At 39.5% G+C, this 22,038-nt stretch overlaps 2 protein-coding genes across 2 annotated transcripts in view; one reads left to right on the top strand and one right to left on the bottom strand.

Annotated features, from left to right (window-relative positions):
* LOC113131501 (transmembrane protein 150A) overlaps positions 1-14,273 on the top strand; it is a 20,291-nt gene extending 6,018 nt beyond the window's left edge. Inside the window, exons 4-8 of the mRNA XM_026308817.1 lie at positions 1,093-1,179; positions 2,164-2,231; positions 5,828-5,955; positions 10,467-10,644; positions 10,890-14,273. Coding sequence (XP_026164602.1) covers positions 1,093-1,179; positions 2,164-2,231; positions 5,828-5,955; positions 10,467-10,644; positions 10,890-11,143 — 715 coding nt within the window. The 3' untranslated portion in view covers positions 11,144-14,273. The remainder of the gene's footprint in view (positions 1-1,092; positions 1,180-2,163; positions 2,232-5,827; positions 5,956-10,466; positions 10,645-10,889) is intronic.
* Positions 14,269-22,038, bottom strand: mat1a (methionine adenosyltransferase 1A). Its single transcript, XM_026308816.1, has 10 exons — positions 21,688-22,038; positions 19,192-19,269; positions 18,742-18,864; positions 18,540-18,652; positions 17,536-17,679; positions 17,187-17,312; positions 17,011-17,103; positions 16,744-16,926; positions 16,484-16,617; positions 14,269-15,741 (listed from the first exon to the last, which is right to left on the bottom strand). Exons 1-10 carry the CDS (start codon positions 21,752-21,754, stop codon positions 15,639-15,641), a joined length of 1,164 nt encoding a protein of 387 aa, XP_026164601.1. The 5' UTR covers positions 21,755-22,038; the 3' UTR covers positions 14,269-15,638.

The raw sequence follows: 22,038 nt of genomic DNA, 5'->3' as shown, positions 1-22,038 counted from the left end.
ATGCTTTGTTGTGCTTTGTCATTCTTACACATGCTACAAAATCACCCTCATTGTCAGTGTTTTTCCTGTTTGTTTTTTTCTCTATGACATCAGGTTAGCTCTATTGGTACATTTAAGTAATGAGAGAATTTAACCTCAAAATGCTTATTTTAACCTCAAAATGCTTATTTTTTTTATTGTTACTGTATGTTGTTTTTCTCAATTTATGCACTGTCAGTGACTGAGTGACCACTTCCCTAGACTCTGAGTCTGTTTTTGACAGGATGAGGTTAATCTCCCTGCAGAACTACAATTTGATGACAGATTGATGGTTCTCTGCCACTTTGATATACCCTTCCTCAAAACTAAGCAAACAAACAAAGAAAACAAACAAACAAACTTGGCACTTGAACCAAAACAATATTTGTCATTTTACTGCGACAGTGTACATAATAATCCAGCCATCCGTCTACTACTTATCCTGGTACATCCAGGGTCATGGTGGGCTGGAGCCAATCCTTGCAGACACCATGCAAAAGGCAGGGTACACCCTGACTAGATTGCCAGTCCGTCGCAGCGCTGACACATAAAAACACACATACACTCACATTCACATCTTTGGGCAATTTAGAGTCTCCATTAGCCTAACCCCAACCTTCACCCTAAGCTGCATCTCTTTGGACTGCGTAAGGAAGCCAGAGTATCTGGAGAAAACCCATGCAGATATGGGGGGAACTCCATGCAGTAAGGTTCTGGGTTGAATGGGATTCGAACCTGGAACCTACTTGCTGTGAGGTTATAGTACTAACCACTGCTCTCCCTGTGCTGCCTTATATATAATAATAATAATAATCATCAAGAATGTCTGTGTTTGTTTGCTCTAGATTTCCCAGCAGGATTTAAGTTGAACTGGTATTTCCTTTAATACTGACCCTTGCAATGCCTTGTTTTGTCTGTGTGTGTGTGTGTGTGTGTGTGTGTGTGTGTGTGTGTGTGTGTGTGTGTGTGTGTGTGTGTGTGTGTGTGTGTGTGTGTGTGTGTGTGTGTGTGTGTGTGCGTGCGTGTGTGTGTGCGTGTGTGTGCTTGCATTCTTGATGCATGTTTTGTGCTCAGGTTGTACAACCAGTCATGTGAAGAAGAGTTGTATTTGCAGAGTGGGCCGACCATGTGCTGCACACTTGATAATGTGCCTCTCATCAGGTTAGTGAGAATCCCACCCTGAACTCGACCCTACCTCTCCTGTGTGTCTTTGTTTCTAGTTTCTGTCTCGTGATTAAAAACAGGAACAGTGTCCCATTGTTTTATGTGACCCCCCCCGATGAAAAGTGAATGACCGTTCTTTTAAGGGTGTGTTGCTGTAAGTGTGTGTCTGAAAATAACTGCAGTGAAATATCCTGCCTGCCACCGTGGCAGTTCATAGGCAAAGCGTGGGTTGGTTCCTAACCATGTAAACACACACACAGAGGAGTCAGCTTACATTTTGGAGGAAACCAAGACACTCCAGCTCTTTTGTTAAACTTTTTGGCCCACATCAAAGTCTAGTTGTCGATTGTAAATACTTTGGATAGTATAAAACTCTGAAGAAAATCTTTAAAAATGCAAATAAATAACTGCTCTTGTATATATTTATACATTCTCTACAGTAAATGCAGATGACATGGTAATGTCCCCAGAAATTTTAAGTAGCCCTCAATTTTCTTTTGTGCAATTACTGAACATTTTCATGTGCATTACTACTAGTACCATTAAGGTGAAATCACAACCATCCATCAAGATGCTACATCTATCAAAGAGTTGTTAACGAATCATCAGAGTATTAGGCTACTGATTTTTATGTTTTCATCCATGTACTGAAAAATGTGTGTATGTGACTACAGACAGCTGAGAAGGCTTTGTATGCTGCAGGAGCAGCTTGGGATACAGACAGTCTTTGTTGACTGTCTCAGGCCTTCCTCTCATACAAACATTTACCATTCCTAGAAGAGAGGTGGTATGCAATAGGTGAAAAGTCAAAGGCTTTATGATGGGATGTGAAAAAGCATGGCTCAACACCCCTACCCTTCCTTATTACAGCTAACCGCATACTAAATTTGTGAGTTCTAAATATGGAAGAGGAATTGTGCTGTTGCTGTGATGTGTGTGCAGGCTGATCTCTAATTTCTTTTTGTTTCATCTTTCTGGCAGTAAATGTGGGACTCTTCCCCCAGAGAGCTGCTTCTTCAGTCTTATCTGCAGCACAGGCTCATTCATGGGTAAGACATCATGTGTACACACATACAAAGTGTCACAGAAAAAAAATGAGAACAGAAAAAAATGCTGATTCATTTTCCTAATAGTTTAGGCTCTATTAAGTGCTTCAGCATAAATTACCTTTATACCTGAACTATGTTACATAGATTAAGTTAACATAGGGCTCATGAATAATACAGAAAATGTCACTTTTATTTAGGAAATATTTGTGCCTACAACTATATCAGCAGAAGAGATCAGTCTTCATTGTTGTAGGTGCCAAATGGTGTCTGGATCAGCTCCTTTGATTTTGTGCTTTTAGAAAAATGCTGATCTTGTGCAAAAACCTACATCCATACTGAAAACTGGTTTTGTGGTCATATTGAATGAAAGTGGAAGAAGAAATGACACACTTCAGAATGGTTTCGTACAGGTTATGCACAAATGTCCAAACGTACATACGTTTTAATAAGCACAAAGGGAAACACACAATTTAAATGAAGGGAATGAGCTCTGGTCTGTTCTGTGTTTTGTGAGTCTACACATGCTGTTCCTGCGTTAGCTGCTGGTTCTCGCTACGCTGATCTGGTTAATGTTTCCCATCTGTGGCTTAGGTGTGTGTGTGTGTGTGTGTGTGTGTGTGTGTGTGTGTGTGTGTGTGTGTACACACACCCATGTACATATGTTTATATATAGCACAGGAGAGGTTTCTTTGCCTTGTTTTTCTTTTCATAAGGGTTGTCCATGGCTCTACAGCATTAGCCGACTGTCAGTACTTGCGTCTGAAAGGGAGTCAGAGATGAACCAATAGTTAAACAAGGAACCTTGTAGATTGAAAATAACTTAGAATGTTTTAAATCATACAGTTTGTGTCTCCAAATTATAGCACTGGTCTTTGTCAGAGCCTTTCTGTGCTTATTTGTGTATGTATGTATATGGTAAGGGACTACACATAGTATACTGTGCCTAAGAGATCCTGGTAGAGAACAAACTTTTGCAGCTCAGTGTGAAGTCTGTTCAGGCTGCCATGAAAGTCCAGCATGTTTGACCAGTTCTGTTAGCCTACCATAAGCCCTGAAACACAGTGGGTCACCTTGTAAGTGCAAGCAAGGGGGAAATTGTCTGAGCATTGATTGTACTGGTAACTACACAAAAACAAATACAAATGAATTCAGAAAAATTTTATCTGGAAATCAAACAGGGTTTGTGTTCTCAGGGTTTAAAGTCAGCACAGTATTGCAAATTTCCTGTCTCTACATAACTTTATTGTTCAGTCATGATGACAGCTCATTTCTCAACTAAATGAGATTTAATTCTGTTGTAATCTTCCAGTGAATTGTATCTACACAGCTATGCCTTAAACAGTGTGTCTGCAGTGCAGCTGAACAACAGCCATGACACTAGAAGTTTGTATAATCATTGCTTCAAAAATATTTGTTAATTTTGGGGTGCAATGGTTTTACTGGAGACACAGGATTATAGTCTGACGAAGTACAGGATTTTAAAGGGCTGATACTGATGTTGATATTTGGGATGTTAAAAATCTGATAACAGTATGTTCACCAATAGGACATAAACACATTAATTGACTAAAAAGTAATCTGCAACAATGTTACTATTTGAGTTATTTTGTATTTTTTCAAAACAGAAATAAAAAAATCAAACATAATTTATCATCCAATTACTTATGCTAATAATAGTTTATGCTAATATTGGTTGTAAAACAAGTTATTGTGCCTTATTACTCAACTACAAAAATAGGTTTCATTGCTGTGGCATGTGGCAGAGCATTGCCAATCTGAATGCTTAGCTTCTCAGCCTTACTTTGCAGATGGTGCCTGTTACAGTTGCCTCACTTCTATCTGGGATAACATGGACTCATTGAACTGTATACTGTATATTGCCTCATATTGTTTTTTTTTTATTATTTTATTTTCATTTTAATCCTAGTTCCCACCTTTCTGTCCATGTACACACACAGAGTTTCAGAGACAATGCATGTATTCTTTCTCTGCATACCTCCTGTGGGTAGAATGCAGCTGGGTGTTTGTGTTGAAACTTATCCCCTTGTGGGGACAGCAGGGTTTAACTGTGAGGTGTGCTCTGGCTGATTTTAGCTTCCATCCAGATCTGTGTGTGAACGCAAAAACACATCTGTGCTTCTAACAGCATACATACATATATGTATGCTCAGATTGTTGCAATGTGATTTCTGTGGTAGCATTCTGTGGAGTCTGTTTGAGCCAGCCGTATGCTTTTTCTCCTGCGTTTCCTTCAGAGTAAAGGAGTACGATCTGGTGAGGGAGGTTTATGTGTAAGATGACCAATCCTATGGAGGTGGACACTAGCATGGTGTTTTTGTAAACTGTAGGAAAGATGTGCAGCCAGCCAGTCTGTAGCATAGAGGCTAAGATGCTGTAATCTAATGAAATGAACTGCAGTTGACTTTCTTGTCCCTTCAGCAGTATGTTCTCCGTTTTAAAAAAGGAGAAGGGAAAAATTAAGACAAATTGTTTCCGAGCCTGGAGACACTGCTATTTGTTTTTCCATTCTTGTAACTGAAATCAGCCAAGATGATTTTAATGTTGGGGGAACAGAGGGCAGCTCACAAAAGAAAAAACACATGCTTACTAGGCAGGGCTTAAAGAATAGAAATGATACTGATGCATTTTTATTATTTTTATGTAATCAAATCCATTGCACTCAGTCACATACCAATCTCATCTGTTTCATTGCTTATGTGTATGGTTCCTATTAAGTAAACAAACAAACAAAGAAATAAAAATATGTATATATTTATATTTTGTGGATAATAGACATTTGTGTTTACTTGAACAAAATGGATTTAGATGGATGGGTCTCAACATATCTGAACTCGCTTTGCATTGTGAAGTCTGACACTGAATTAATTTTTTCCTCTCTGTTATTTTTGTTTTTGTTCATTTTTGACAGTGTAGGTCCTCTTAAATTGTCTCTCACACAGAGAGGGTGACAGAGTTAACACAACAGTTAAGTCTCTTGAGTCATTGTATAAGCATCAGGTCAAGACATGGGGGACTCCTTGTTCTCTGTAATTCTTTAATTCTGTCAGCCTCTTCTTTTCCACTCACCCCCTCTGCCCTGCTTTCATCAGGCCCAGTCAGCCTTTGTCAAGCACCAGCCTTGAGGAGCTAACAAAAGGAAACCAAACAGGCATCTAGTCCTCAGAACACCAACAATGCCCCCGATCACAACCCATTAGCAGTCATCTGTCCCATATACTGTACTTTGTTTCCTTTCACTTTTTTAATCTTATGCAGAGCATCCCCTACCCATGTATCATATCCACTTTCCCGCCAATTCCGGCCTCTGATGTTTCCACTTGTTAGGCAGAGAAATTCTCGTAAGTCTCAATCAGCTTCCAAGGAATTCTTGTGTATCTTGGCTAAATGAGCAGTGCGAGTGTTTGCATTAAATTGCAGCCAGGCCCTGTAAAATAGCCAGCATTCATAGTACTTTTCCAGAAAAAGCCTTTCTGCTTTTCTTACAGCATTTCACAGTTTGTCTGGCACAGTGACTTTGATGTGTTACAAATATCAGAAGCACAAATTACTGACATTACTACTGTCTCTTTCTGCAGTTATGGTGATTGTGCTGCTCCGCTATGCCCATGTCATTGAGAAGCACAGGAATTGTGTTCTCAACACAGCAAGTCTTTCCACAGGCTGGATCTGTGCTGCTGGACTCATCATGGTGGGCAACTTCCAGGTAACGTGAAGAAGTTTCTTCTCCTGGTGAGATAAACATAATAATGAAATACAGTAACAGACTTTATGAAGATTAAATATCTAATAAAGAAATAGTTGTTAAGTAATAAGTCAAGCTATCCCAGCATGGGAATGAGATAATCAGACACCCTGACTCTGACAGTAAGCCATCAAAATCAATTCAAGATCAATTACTGAACATTCATTCAGTAATTGACAAGGTGAGTGACAGAACATTACTGAGCAACAATTTGGAAAATTGCGTACGTCATCTCTCAAAATTCTGTAATAATAATGGCTTGTTGCAACAGAAGAGCATTTTACTGGAATATGTGTTTCTCAGTGATAGTGGGGCCTGTGGTTGTGACTCTCCTTTTGCTTCTGCTTTAATCTTCCTCTAATAACCCTTCCTTTTCCCATCACACACACACTGACATGCACAACTGGTATTTCAAAATAAATGTACTTTAAGGTTTGTTTAAGACTGTCCTGTCTTCATACAGTGCTACTTTGTCTAATAGTTCAGTGTTAAAACATTAAGTGAAGAAACTCAGCTTGAATTCCTGAGCTATAGATATTTGTTCTTTGGGAAAGGATTTCTTCAACTTTAAATATTTGGAGCTCTGGCTGGATGCCTGGACTGTGTGCGTGCATGTGCGTCCACACCTTCGTGCGTGCGTGCCTGTTCAGTTATGGGTAGTTTTAATGAAACATCCTTGATATTTTTGTAAAAATGACTTTCAAAAGGGAAATTCTAAGATAAAATAGACAGTTTGGTTTCTGATAAAAAGCTGGATGCTTGTGTGAAAGTTTAACACGTTAGTCTTGTCCTTCAAATTTTAAAATAATATAATAGTTGACTGTGGATGGGGAATATTGGGATAACCAGCTCACACTCACCCCTTAAGTTTTTTGATACCAATTTTAAAATATGTGTGATTATAAAAATTTGCATCTTAAATAAAAACATATTTCATTACAAAGAGGAATAATATTACCTTGAGTCTATGTTGTCTTTGCTATGTCTACCGGTTCTAATGTATATAATGTAATGAACAATGTAAGAATTCAAAAGTTAAGTACCTTTGGGTAAATTTGATGCTTTGGTGTGTTAAACCCTTAGTCCTGTGTCTTTTTGAATAGGATTTCAAATATTTTGTTGGTTTAAGATGGTTCAGTTCTTTAGTAGATGTGACTGCTATCAGAAGTGGAAACAGAGTAGAGTGGAGAAATTAGTGAGTAAATGGTGCTCCTTTGTATGGGACTTTGCTGACTGAAGGTCACTGTTTAACAACATTATGTTGAGTGTTGAACAGATACAGTGGTAGTTTGTCACAAAGGGTGCACAAAGGTCATCCATCACTTTCTTCCGGGATCTGGTCCTTGACTTCTGTGCTGCAGAACTGGGAGGAATTATATGGGAAGAGCCAGGGGGAAGTGAGTCATCAAGTCTGGCCATGCATGGAGAGGAGCTGGGCAGACAGGGTGTGTGTAGCAGAGGCCCCATCTATAACCAATCACAGGCCTCTTCCTAGCTGCTCACTCACAGATCTGTATCTCTTACAGCCAGGGACATTCCAGCGGGATGGAAATAAAGATGTCATTGATGGTGAATAAACTGTGGAAACCACATGGCACAATACAAATCCTGCTGCAAAATGAAGCCATAAATGAAGCAGATCCAAGTTCATGGGCTCAGAGAAGCAAACACCACAGGCAAGTTTGAATCAGTGGAGAAAATGAACCAGACAGTTCAAAGAGAGTGAAAGCACAAAAACACAAAATGCGGTTAACATAATGCTGGCAATGGCTTCAGTTTGTAAGACCTTTGAAGAACAGTTACGGTGTGGCCACTGGGGCTTTTCCCATCAGACAGTCTGATGTTTTGGGCTGAGAAGCATATTGCTGCCACACAGTCCGGGCATGTGACAAGGCTGGGTCTGAAGCTGTGTTTAGGAACATATGAAAAGGAAAGGAGAACCATAAAAGCTGATTGGACTGTTAAACCTGCATGCTCATTTTCAGATCAGGTTTGAGAATTAGTTAAAAATATGGGTGTTACTCATGGGTCCATAGTTTAAACTAGCACAGAGAATGAAAATGGGGAAGTAGTTGTCCTGGCTGTGATACAGTGATCAATCTTCCTACAAGCACCTCTAATGATAAGTAATTAAAACATCATACTTTATTTGATTAATCTATCCGAAAAACTGAAGTACAGATAATGACAGGTTGTGGATTCCTGTGCTATGTTCTGTGCTAGTTCCTTAAAAATGGCAGCTCTGATATTAAGAAATTATGATTGAGCACATGCAAAAGTATCACAGAAAGCCTTAGTTTCTGTTTTTTGCTGCAAGCATGCACATGTGCAATAATGACACATGATGCAATGCTTTTAATCCTTACTGATAAATAATTACATGTATTAAGAGGCTTTATATGCAAAATCTACTTTATGTACTTTATGTTGCCAAGCTAAAGGTCTGGTGAAAGTGCTGTTGTAATGGGTGGTGGAGGTGACAACACTAAGAGACAGTAACAGACACTAACAGATTATAGCATCCACTTGGAACAGAAGGTGTGTAATAAACGGTTGGAAGTCAGTAGTTTCACTTTATGAAAAAGAAAACTGAAGCTGAATGTTCGTTGGGCTTGTTCCCACATGTGCATCCTCACATCACTTAACACCCTGCACACTTTCAACACCTTGAATTACTGAATTATACACTCACTGAAAAGCGCTATATAAGACCATTTTGTTTTCTATTTTGCATACACATATCAAATATTCCCTTATTGCACACCCATTTACTTTTGTGACTAACTGATTCTAAGCATTGCGCTGTGTGAACACAGTTACTATTCATTTATGCAGGGGAGCTGCTGGTCAGTGTCAGCATGCACAGACTGATTTATCAGGCTGGGTTTGCTTAGTCGTTAAGCTGTGTTTTGCATAAGGGCCAATGCTGTAGAACCTCATGTCTGACACCTTGGGAATGACACTGAATATCAAAATATAAGTGTAGGCACACACTGTGGTGAAATTTTGAGCAGGGACACATGAACGCAGGTGCTCAGAGAAATGTGGTTTCTGATCTTCTGAACACATATAGCCATATTGAGCGCAGTCCGGTTTTCTCCTTACCCTTTCACCCTGCTTGTTGGGAGAACACACGGACCCAGCAGAAAGTATGAAAGTGTGAAAACATTTATAAAGAACAGCTAAATTTACCTGATGGCTTAATGCATCATTAAGCCAGCATGTAATGACTGCACTTAGTGATAGAATCTGCAATACCAGGCAACACACACATAAAGTACACACACACACACACACACACACACACACACAGACCAGCGCAGACCATAGCATTGTAGAGTGTGTGGACTAAAGCTGCAGTTGTTATGAATGAAACTGTAGTTTATCACAGTACTTGCAGAGTTAAGTTCTAAATATTGGTGGTTCATTCATTTAGCCCATGTATGGGTGTTAAAAGTCAAAACAAGAAGGTGCCAGAAAAACAATGGATATGGTTTTGTGTGTTTTTCCATTACTAAATACAAGTGCTTGGCAGTACTACAGCACTAAGTCTCCCAGGGTGCTAGTATCATGCAGTTACAGTAGATGTAGAGGTGAGAGTCACTTTATTATACAAGGTACTACTAAATAAAATTACCACTGTGACCAAAACATAGCTTTATTGACATGAAAGCTGTGGACAAACGTGGAAGTCCTAGCTGTGGTTTTTCTTCTATCTTCATGTCCAGCTCTGGAAATGTCACAGGCAGCTCTAAGGAAAGGCTCATATTGTCTGTGCTTTTTGAATTTTACTGTCTGGAAGTATTATTTTCTCACTTTAAGGATAAGAATGTGTAGTATGTACTAGCTGGGTCAGTGAAATAACTTCTGGGCTATTGCCCTAATGAGCCGTTAGAATTATGTGAGGGATTGTTATTCTGTGCGCTAAGGATTTTAACCTTTAGCATTAGCCAAGAAAAGCAATTATCTGTCATCAGTCTACATTGCTGTAGTCCTTAGAGATATGTTTTTAGCTTTGGTTAATGACCACTGAATGTCTTATCTTCTCTGATCAGTGCATCTGAGCAGTGTGTGTCTGGGTTTGTGTGTGGATTCTGCAGTGGGAGCAGTAGTCACATGCTCCCGCTGCAGCTCTTTTGTGCATTGTTTCTTACTGTTCTTGTGACCAGCAGGGAAAATGAGGCGTTGTGTTAGACTTGTTATGCTTCTGTTTTCTACATAATGACCCTATCATTTTCATTTATTCTTACTTGGCACCTTATTAGAAGAAGTCTGAGAGGCTTTGAACAAAGTATTACACAGCAACGGATAATCTGACCCCACTTCTGATTCTTTCGACTGGGTGTTTTTTCTTTCAATCATGTGTCCATATCTTTCTGTGAGCTGACTTCTGCGTATTACTCCCTTTTTCCTTGTTAACCTCTCACTTTGCCTCTTACCATACCTTCCTGTCTCCCATTCTCATACGGCAGGTGGACAATGCCAAAGTTCTCCACTATGTCGGAGCAGGCATTGCCTTCCCCACCGGTATGCTGTTTGTGTGCCTGCAGTCAGCGCTGACTTACCAACTCGCAAAGACCCAAGGGGAGTACAACGTGGCCCATCTGCGACTCTGCATGACCCTGATGGCCTTCGTAGCCTTGGTGCTCAGTATCCTTTCCAGCCACTAATAGGTGGCAGCCTTCAAGGGCCTTAGAAAGTCTTTAGTCTCTATGGGTCATTTTACAGCTGTACATAAGATTGATTCTGATTTTGATAGATGCTATGAAGCCTTTGAATTATTAGTACATGAATTATTAGTGATTTTGAGATATTGACTTAGACTTTGATGAAAGGCTGGATACTACTCTTCTTTCTTATATTTTTGCTGTTGCTGTCCTTAACCATGTTTCCAGGTGGTGTGTTTTTCTGTCAGGAGAGCTTCGTCCTCCAACATGCATCAGCCATCTTCGAATGGGTCTTCTGTGTCATCGTCATGTTGTTTTACGGGACATTTGCCTTTGAGTTTTCCAGCATATCAGGTGACACTATGGTGGTGCTTGCTAGAGGAGGGACCCTGGGACCCATTGGTAGAGAACACAAGGTGGACACGCTGGGAACACACTCACAACCACATTCACACCAACCCGAAAACATGTCCATACTGTAGCTCACTTGCATTTCTTGCTGCCACGCTGTTGGCTTGTTTATTCATTTCAAACTCTGGTTGTCAAATGAATATAATTATTCATTTCCAGCCACACTCATCTGAAGCTTTGATGATGAACCAGGCCAGTGCACCAGCCTTTCATGGCAGAGCAGGTGCTACTATTTTAACCCCAGGGTTGTATGTCTACTCCCACTGCTGGAGTCCTCAGCTTGTATTGTTACCATGACCAAGCTTTGCATCTCTAAAGAACTTTTTTGCATTTTGCACTTTGCACAAGTTTGAAACCTGAATTTCTGCCAACCCAATCCTGTCCTCAGTGACCAGTAATCAGATTAAAAAATGTACGGTTTGCCCTGAGATCCTCTAACCTATCTCTGTAAATGGCCTTGGAACATTTCCACTTCAGGTGACTGCCGTGATGCTTTCATTGTGAAGGCTGCTGGACAGCCTAGCTGACAGTATTACAGTGATCCAGACAGAGAGAAAAGACTGTATCAATGTTCCAGTGGGAGTGAGGTTTAAACCTGCAGCTTGTTTACCTACAAGTGAATAGACGAATGCAATAAATTAAAGCAGTCAGATGGAAAGGTGTATAAATGCTTTGCCTAAACTTGGCACTAGAACAGGGCAACAGTCTGCATTTTGCAATCATCTAAACCTTCATCAAGTAATATTGTTGATATATTATCAAGTCAAACAATTGCAGTCAGAGTTCTTCATAGAGCGACACCCGTGAGGGAACAACAGCCTATTCTGCAAAGACCTTAGTTGTTTTTAGCCGACTGTTGTAGTTAATCAGCCTATTGATTGTATGCTGTCTTCAAGCCAAAGTTACTGACAACTTCTGTCACTTAATGCAGCTTTAAAATATACACTACCAGCAACTCCACGCATGCAAGGCTGACCGTGTTTTTGGAGTCTCCATGGGACATAGGCTCCATGCTCTATATATATATTCATGTCTGGATAATGTGGGAGATGATGTGCCTCATAAACTGAACTGTAGGATTGACCCTGGATCAACCTTAAACCTCAAATAGTATCAAACTTCTTCTCTGTAGAGTTCTGCCAAAGAATATGAAAGAGCGATGTCACTGTGTCCACAGGCCAAATATGTATTCGCTAATTCAATCCAGAGCTCTGGGTTTATTGAGTTGTGACGAGGCATCCCACGTGTTTCCGGGTCCTACGGACCAAGATCTGCATGTCATTACTCCCGAGTGAGGAGGAGCAGAACGTGCTCTTATTGCTTTACCTTCTTACTTTTTCTTTGAATCTCAGAGCTCTCCATAGATGGAGTTTTTTTTTTTTTTTTTTTTCAGCATGTCCAGCTGGTCAAAGGGAAAAGGAAGTATTTGTAATCTAAGATATAACTTAGATGAACTGTCCTGCCTTTGTGTTATCTTGCAACAGTATGTGCCAAGTGTCAGTCAGCCTGTGGATTTGGTGCTATAACACAAACAGCTTTATCCTGTCATTGTTAACCTGAGTTTAGCTGTGATTACGAAAGCAGTCTGATAAGTGAAAGCAATAAGATCGTTCATAGGATCGAACTGTGGAGGAGCAGGATCCTGGAATACGAGAGCAGATATTTCCCATGATCACTTCATTTACATGCTAATAGCCACTCTGTCTTGATATTTTAACATTTTCTTTCTTCAGATATTCAATTGTTGATTTTGCATTGACTTTGACTTGCACCACTGACTCAACAGAGCTCTGCTAGAATTACTGTTTATATTTTCTGGAATTTTTTTACATCTTAGTTTATTATTAACACACAGAGATCTTACAGCAGTAATAACCCTGTTAGTTGGCCTTGTCACAGTGAAAGTATCACTGTGCCAGTATTGTGAGTGGAAATGCTTAAAAGAGCATTAACCAAAACAGTTTTACAGTTTGTTACAGAATGACTGAAATATAGTAAATGACTCTCAGACTGAATGTATGAACACTGTCAACAAGACTGAACAGGAAAGTCTTGTGCATGGTCTTCAGTGGAATGAGCTGGGAGTTTCAAACACCAGCCACACCACTGATCACTTGCTTCTCCCTACTGGTCAAACTGCTTATTGCATGTGTTTGTGTTGGAATCGGAGTAATGTTTCTAAATTTACTAAGAAGCTGGAGCTGCTGTAAGTAGCAAAAAATGAAGATCACTTGAATTCCAGCTTGTGCTTCTGGGTTTGGTTCACTGGTGGTCTTCAGATTATTCTACCTGGCATCACCTTTTGACCAAAATGCATAACAAATGACAGGTTGGTGTACTTTTAACGTTAAGCTGAATGATGGTGCTTTTCATGCTGCTCATTTTGCCACTACACATTTACTAAAAGTGTTTTATTTTACTTAATGGTTCATGTATCTTAGAAAACTATGCATAAGGCTCCTGTTCCCAATTGAACACTACAAAAACAGTTTGAACATTGTCTGTTTGACCACCATCTCCTTATTTCATTTCAGTCTGGTTCTCATTTACTGATCTGATCTTTGCACTCAGGAAAATGTTACACCACCAGCTGCATTGTTTGATTCAAAGCAGAACAAATTCTGTTTGTTTGTTGCCTTCCATTGGCTTTGTTTTGTTTTCATTTTATGTGTGTGGATTTGTTATATATTTGTCATGTGTAGTAGAAGTGTGACTGCTTTGTTACTGTTCTAGGACTGATGGTTAGTCATGATATAATAGGTTATATTTGTTAATGTAACACTTAGAAGAAAAAACATTCCTGTATAAGGGGCCTTGTAAGAATGCTTATGCTGCTCACAGAAACAAGGCTAAATATCTGCAGGCAAATTGGACTTTCCCATGCAGTCAGCAGATCATTGTCGAGAGCATTCTGACAAACTTACTAGCTGTAAATATCCCAAAAATCTTTTACTCGAGACCCAGTTGTCATTTAAAGTGCAAAATCCTCCCCATGTGCCTTATCTATTATTTTGATAATGAAAACCAAAGAGTTTTAGGTTGTAAATTCTATTTTGATAAAGTCATGATTGTATGTATATGCCTTAATGTTCAAGAAGTAAAAAATAAAATATAAAAAAGAAAATGTTTAAACTTTTTTCATAATTCAATAGTTAATGTAAGTTACATCCAGATGGCAATAAAAAGAGGCGGTTTATAATTTTCATTGAACATTTTTTATTGTTTAATTATTTACATTGTCCGGTTTCTCTGACCAGAAAGTTGACAGGCCTATGACTCATATCAACATCTTAAAGAGAATCTCTCTTACAAAAAAAGCACCATGAAAGTGCTAAACCTCTACAGACATGAAGCATTTCTAAATCTTTCCTCCTGTACGGTGGCCGATGAGGCCAACCGTGCCACAACGGCCAAACGCTGCAAATACCAATAATACATGCAAGAGAGAAATGCTGCATATTCATGGAACAGAAGTGAGCCAGGCCTCTAGTGGGCTCCCAAACTGAGGGTTGCTTTTCTGTTTATTTCTTTCATCGCCATCTTTTACAGTATTGTGAAAGATGAGGGCCAAGTGTTTAAAAAAAGAAATAAATGGAGGCCTGGTGCACTTCCGTTCCATGCAAATCATTGTCTGCTCCACAATAAGCATGGACAAGAGGAAAAAAGAAGAGAGTTGTTTGAGGAGATAAGGAAGAAAGTAATTACCCAGGATGGTCAAGGTAAAGTCTAAAAGACTATCTCTAAGCAGTCTGATGTCAAAGTTGCTAAATTTTGGTTAGGAACTTTAAGGTCCATGAGACCAACCACCATGGACGTGGCTAGAAGAGGAATCTTGACCCCAAGTAGAACAAAAGGATTTGAGTACTTGAGTACTGGAAAAGAACCAAGGAAAATATTTAAACAGACCCAAGCTGACTTCCAAGAGCAATGTCCAACAGTTTTCCAATCACTCCATATGCTGTCATCGCTTTCTGAATGAAAATGAAGACCCTCACTTCTGAAAGAAGAACATGAAAAACTGACTGGAGATTGCTGAAATGAGCTACAGTGCCTCCTTTGCGAAGAGAAATTAACAGACAGCTTCTTGGTAGGTCACATGAGCCCTAGGACATACTGTGCACTGCTGACACATCTGATTGTCAATGATAAACTACTTGCTATGGTCAGAGCACATTTTGAAACTGAAGCTCTGAGATTGCTTCTGTACATCACAAATGAACATTTGCAGCTCTGTACTTCTAGCGGTGTACAGCTTATCTGCTGCAGTGTTCCTTTACATCACAAACTCTTTGACTACTCACTAAGATTTCTGAAGTGCCAATCAATGAAATCTGTGGGTCAGAAAAATATTGGCTACTGAGATGTCCTCTGCAATGCCTCTCCTCATTATATGTCCATTGTCTACAACAACTTTTGAATACAATTATCTCTTTAAAGCTGACCTATCCCTAACTTTGGCTTTAGTTCCTCCTGTTGAAAATGTCCTTTCAGATATTTGAACTGACAGCTGAGGCTCACAAAGCCTCTTCAACCTCCAGGGTCGACTGGGAGAAACGGATGGAGTATTTAGAAGACAAGGTTTTTGGGGATCTCCCAGGTAAACTCAGGTCGACCAAAGTGGCCATAAGAAGCCGTCTGCTGGTAGATCGGCCTCTTCAGCTTCAGTTCCCTGAGGGGAGGATACAGAAGGCTGACATGAGTGGTGAGAAAGGACTGTAAGTACATCATATGATAATACTGGCCTACATTTTTATGTAGTCCATGGGGGAAATCTGTAATTAACTATATATAATTAAATGTAGCCTTCACTGCAAACTGACTGGGGGAAATGTGAATGTAGAGAAACAGTAAAAAGACTCATCTTAAAGCCATGTTATGTACAATATCAAAATGTGTAACTTTGACAGCCCCAGTGCAATATTTAAAAGGCAGCAACAGCAGCACACAGACTGCACCAGTTTTCATCAGGATTGTCTCAATTTTCCATGGGCTGCAGTTAATTATTAATACAACCCTATTATTGCTAATATTGACTTTTCATCAAATTATCACTTTGTTGATTTTCTCAGTCATTTAAGCTATAAAATGTCTAAAAGTGAAAAATGCTTGTGAGTATTTCAGAGCCCAAAGTGACGCCCTTGATTGGCCTTTTTATCTAATCACCTGTCCAAAACAAATATTTACTATCATTTGATATAAACAAGCAGAAAATCCTTTGGCATTTCTGTGTAAAAAATGATTGAAAGAGTCAACCTACTATTACTTTTCTTTAAATTGACGGTTCAGCTCTATTTTTTTTTTTTTTTTTACAATTAGAAAGATGCTATAATTACTTTTAAAAATCTACACACACACACACACACACACACACACACACACACACAAATGAAGCGATGTTTTGGAACTCTCACCTGACAATGACCCCTGGCCGCAGGTCAAAGTTCTTGTTGACAATCTGGAGCAGCTCTGACTCTGTTTTCTGGGAGGAACCATAGGTGAACAAGGAGATGGACAAAGGCTGGGCCACTCCAATGGCATAAGACACCTGCAAGACACACAGACAGCACAGTGGAATTCTTTTTAAAATGAGCACACACCGATGCCATTGAAATACTGGGCATTTACTAATTCTGCTGCATGTTTGTATGGAATAATGAAGCTGTGCAGTCACCTGAACCAGAACTCTCCTGCACAGTTTGGCTTTGACCAGAGACTTGGCCACCCAGCGAGCGGCGTAGGCGGCAGAGCGGTCCACCTTTGAGAAGTCTTTGCCAGAGAACGCTCCGCCACCGTGAGCACCCCAACCTCCATATGTATCTACAATGATCTTCCTGCCTGTCACCCCAGCATCACCCTGGTGATTCAAAATGAAGAAACGAATAAATATCTGTGATATTTGTTTTTTAGATTAAATAATCTGTTTCTGTGTGATCATCACCTGCGGTCCTCCAATGACGAAGCGTCCGCTAGGTTGGAGGTGGTAGATGGTCTTGTCGTCCAAATATTTAGCAGGAACCACAGCATTGATCACCTGATGGAATCAATGCAACATTAAAACCAAATATGTGAATTCAATAGTCAGAGTACAGCCCAGGTGTGTTCATGAGACTCTACCTTCTCCTTCAGGACCATCTGCTGTTCGTCCAGAGAGATGTTGTCATCGTGCTGGACAGAAATCACAATGGTGTGAACTCTCTTGGGGACCACAGCTCCATCCTTCTGGTCATAATGCACCGTCACCTGTGGGACAGATGAGAAATCAATTTCTTGTACTGCTACTGTTCAAGTGACCCAAATTTCCCCACAGGATGGTTAAAGTTTCCTTATCGAAAACTCTAAAACAAAATTTGGGGCTAAGGAGCCACTGTTGATCCTGTTTTTAATGCTGGCAAATCATTTAGAAGACACCCTTCTGTTTTTGTCCATTGCATTTGTTGTAATACAATATATACTATAACCTCACCTGTGTTTTAGAGTCAGGGCGCAGCCAGGGGATGGTGCCGTTGCGTCTGAGTTCAGCCATCTTTGCGTTGAGTTTGTGGGCTAAGACGATGGTGAGAGGCATGCACTCCTCTGTCTCGTCTGTAGCGTAGCCGAACATCAGACCCTGCAGAGGGACGAGGATAGAAACGTGTGGCCAGTGCAGTGAAATAACAGCAATCAGCAGCATTTGGCAATGGTGGTGTTGACTGAATTTGTAACAAAAAGGCTGCAGATATTTCTTTGCATGGTACTACAATGATGAGACAGCTACAGCTAATTATAGTGATACCAGCATAAGGTAAAGATATAGGCCAAAAGAAAAACAGTTGTTGACACCCTAAAAATAGAATTTAATCTGATCAAATGTTAAATAAGATATATTTTTAAATAAAATTAGATTTTAAGAAAAAGTTTATAAAAAGATTCTGCCAACTTCTTTTTACATCCTATATATAAATATTATATATTATATCCTATCATATAAAAGATTTAGCAAAACTAGTTTCATGGGTTTACATATTGATTTCCACTTTGTTTTTTTAGTTCAGTATTAATATTAATCTCTAGATCAGGGACAGCCAACCAATGTTTTCCAAATATACCTGCCCTTCCCACTGGCTGATAGGTAGGGCAGAGAGTGAAAAACAAGCAGGGCAGTGTCACTTGAGGAACATTGATTGGCTGTCCCCGATCGAGAGTATTTACCCACCTCCCACCACTGTTGATTTTCTGGCAGTGAAATAAAAAAATAAAAAAGTCAACAAGTTCCAATAGCTACCTGGACACATAGTTAATGATTGTCTGATTGAAGTTTTATAAATAAAAACTCAAAACACTGATTCATCTTACTAGATGTTTTTTTTTTTTTTTCACTTTTTCACTGCAGTAGTGAGTCAAACAAACTAATGTTTGGTTTTTGTCACTCTGAAACAGCCTGTGAGCCAACATGTGCTAAAGGACACTTTGTCCTGTTTGGAGTCCTACCTGGTCTCCAGCTCCAATGTCCTCCTCCCGTCTGTCAATATGAACGCCCTGAGCAATGTCAGGACTCTGCTGCTCCAGAGCCACGAGGACGTTACACGTCTTATAGTCGAACCCTTACAAAAAGTGAGTGAACGAGAGAAAAGGTAACAACACAGAGCACTTTGACTCTTTTTTTTTGGTGGTTTCCATGTTATGTTCTCACCTTTTTCTGAGTTGTCGTAGCCGATGTGTTTGATGGTGTCCCTCACCACGTTCTGGTAGTCCACATTGGCTCGAGATGTGATCTCCCCACAAAGCAACACCATTCCAGTCTTACACACCGTCTCTGTCAATACAATCAACATATTATATCTGATTTCAAATAACTTGTGATCTTACAAAATCCATGGACTCATGTCTACTTTTAAACTTGAAAAACATGAAAATAGCTGAATGGGCTATGAAAGGGCTGATAGGATTACGTATGACATTCAGAGGTCAGTTCTAAAATAATCTCAGCATCGCTGGCAACTTAAAACCCAGGTGAGATTCAGGCAGATGGGCCAGTTATGTCAAAACTGACCACATGTTTTTTTTTTTTTGTCTTCACATGACTTTTTTTTTTTTTTTTTTAAGCCAGATATTAACCTGATCCAAATTCAAGTTTACTCACCACAGGCCACTTTGGCATCTGGGTCCTGCTTCAGATGAGCATCCAGTACGGCATCACTGATCTGGTCACAAATCTTATCTGTGGGGAAACAACAAACATTAAGTAAAAACAGTGTGATTTGGATTTATAATCGCACTGAAATATATAACAGGTACGAAAGGGATATAAATATATTACAGAAAACAAGCTTTGCATTGCAGTACTATTACCTTGGGTTTTGCAAAAGATTAATAATAGACGATGTTGCACAGGAGGCCAAGCTTACAAATATTTCTCTGAAAGTTGGCACACTAATATTTCAAACAGGAAGAGTGTTGGGCTTTATCTGTATCAGTGGGAATTAAGAGTGCAGCAGCAGGACAATGCCTCACAACGCGCTCCATTCATCACTCTGCCATCCCGCTGAAGCAATGCAATACATGTGTTACATCAGAAACATCAACATACAATTGATTTGTCTTTGCAGTACAGTGAGCACTTTAAAATACACATAATTTAAAAACACACAGCGGTATGGTTGACGTAAAATGTTTTCGTCTTTGGTTTAGAGAGTTACAGGTGTAAGACTACTTATTTTTATGACAGGTCTCACTCTGATGCCCCCAGAAATGGCCATTATCTATGGGAACAGCCCAGACCTCAAGGTACCTTATCAAAGCAAAAAGTGTGTTTGCTGCAACTTTCTACCAAGGTCAAACACTTTGTAAATTCAAAATCTGTATAGGGAAATCTTTATCCCATGAATTTGATCACTAGAATTTGGTTGCTGCACTGTTATTTAACAGTAAGCAAAAACAGAATCCAGAATAAAGACCTTATATAAACAGAAACTTTCAACTGAACAGTGAGGTTGTAATAAAGTAAATATACAAACACGTGGCCAAATTTCATCTCGACCGGCAGTTTTTCCTTTAGCTAGTATAGGAAATCACCTGTTAAAGTTGCAGTAGTAAAAAAAAAAAACAATCCTAGTGATCTGGTTTTCTTCACAGCACTTCTATTACTAAGATAGATAAGATGATAAGATGGCTCACATTGCATGCTATTTCAAAAGATTGTTTGGGTAAGACTGGAATTTTTTTCACACTGACAGTTTTTAGATTATAAGCATAATATTGTGCTATTTACTTATTTTCTAACTCTCAAGGTTTTACAAAACTTTGGGGGCCCGCAGTTGTCACATTCAGTCAGTGTCTGTGAAGCTGCACAACTGGTTGCATCTGCTGCGTTTACTTATTATCGATCTAGCGCAGGGGACTTTGTAAGCTTACATATTTGTGAAGGGATTACAACACACTGACAAGGGTAGAGGGTAGAGTACATTTTAACTTTTATCATTACATTTTCCCAGTATAGAAATGCCATATTCTGCATCACGAGTAGTATATCATAAATGGTTTACACCACATTAATAATGTAGTTGTACACAGCTGTAAAGACATTAAGCATTTATTAATATACAATATTTATCAGCAGAATTTATCCTGTGAAGAGATATCTTATTGAACTGTTACTGTTTAAATGTATTTCAATTTATAATCTGTTTAGTAATATTAATATACTACTTTATGGCTTGCAAGCGCTAGTGTTGCCATTAATTTCTTAAACCTGAATGAAAAGAGATAACCATATCAAACATGAAAAACATAATCCATGGACACAAACTAATTACATTTTTATTATTAAATAAAACAGGTTTAATCCATCCTTCCATCATCTGTACCCACTTATTCCTTAACCAGGGTCACAGGGATCTGCTGGAGCCTATCCCAGCTCTCTTTGGGTGGAAGGCAGGGGTACACCCTGGACAGGTCACCAGTCCATCACAGGGCCACATAGAGACAAACAACCTCACACACTCACACTCACTCCTATGGGCAGTTTAGAGTCACCAATCAACCTGACATACATGTTTTTGGACTGTGGGAGGAAACCCATGCAAGCACGGGGAGAACATACAAACCCCTACAGGTTTAATCAAACACAGAAACTGTGATAGTTCATATTAACTATTAGATTCAAGTCTATTAGATGAGGCTGTTCTGAAGCAGCCATGTCTTTTGGATTGACATATATTTGATCCGCATTAAACACACTAATGTAAACATGAAACCTGTGGCCCAGAGCCAGCATGGAGCCCACATGTCAGTCTGTTCCCTGGCGTGCAACCTTACACTACCCCGTCACACTCATTCCCCTACTGCTGCTCATAAGGAGTAAAAGTGCTACTGTGAATGAAATACCAACAGTGCTTGGAGAGTAAATACACATCTATTTTGGACAAGTACTGTAGAGTTTATTTTTATATGTTAATATATATGTGTATGTTTCTGAAAAATCGTTTTTCATGTTTTTTTCAATTTCATGTTTTAGGCATTTCTACAACTAGATGTAGATAGTTTTGACGTTGTAAAATGCTTAGAGTAAATATTTTAATATTTCACTTCTGTGACCTTAATTTCACACACAGGTGTCTTACAGTGATTGAAGACTCACCTGGATGTCCCTCTCCTACGGACTCAGATGTGAACATGAAAGAGCCGTCTTCCAGCAGATCACTCATTTTTTTTTTTTTCTACAAGGGCCAGGTACTCGGCAAGAATCAGTACCTTTAAGGAGAAAAGGTTCCCTAGTTCCCACCAACAAGCAGTCCAGAAAGACCTGAAGGCTGTTGGTTCTCTTTAAGAGAGAAATGAAGTAAGGGAGGCCACCAGCCTTACAGCCAATATAAAGTCTATCTTACAAAACTCCACGTCTGGGTCCACATGGGCCAATATATATGGCTAAGAGAACACACACTCACACACAGTCCCTGTCACTCTCTCTCATCCACGCACACGTGCACAT

Source organism: Mastacembelus armatus, chromosome 15 (assembly GCF_900324485.2).
Source record: "Mastacembelus armatus chromosome 15, fMasArm1.2, whole genome shotgun sequence".
NCBI classification, from domain to species: domain Eukaryota; kingdom Metazoa; phylum Chordata; class Actinopteri; order Synbranchiformes; family Mastacembelidae; genus Mastacembelus; species Mastacembelus armatus.
This window is presented reverse-complemented; position numbering and strand designations above follow the sequence as displayed.

Excerpts from the sequence above, each read along its gene's own strand:
- mat1a (XM_026308816.1), bottom strand. The coding sequence starts at position 21,754 with ATGAGTGATCTGCTGGAAGACGGCTCTTTCATGTTCACATCTGAGTCC. Across the intron at positions 18,653-18,741 it reads CTACGACAACTCAGAAAAAG|GGTTCGACTATAAGACGTGT; the intron begins GTGAGAACATAA and ends ACTTTTTGTAAG. Across the intron at positions 16,618-16,743 it reads GCAGGAGAGTTCTGGTTCAG|GTGTCTTATGCCATTGGAGT; the intron begins GTGACTGCACAG and ends TGTGTCTTGCAG.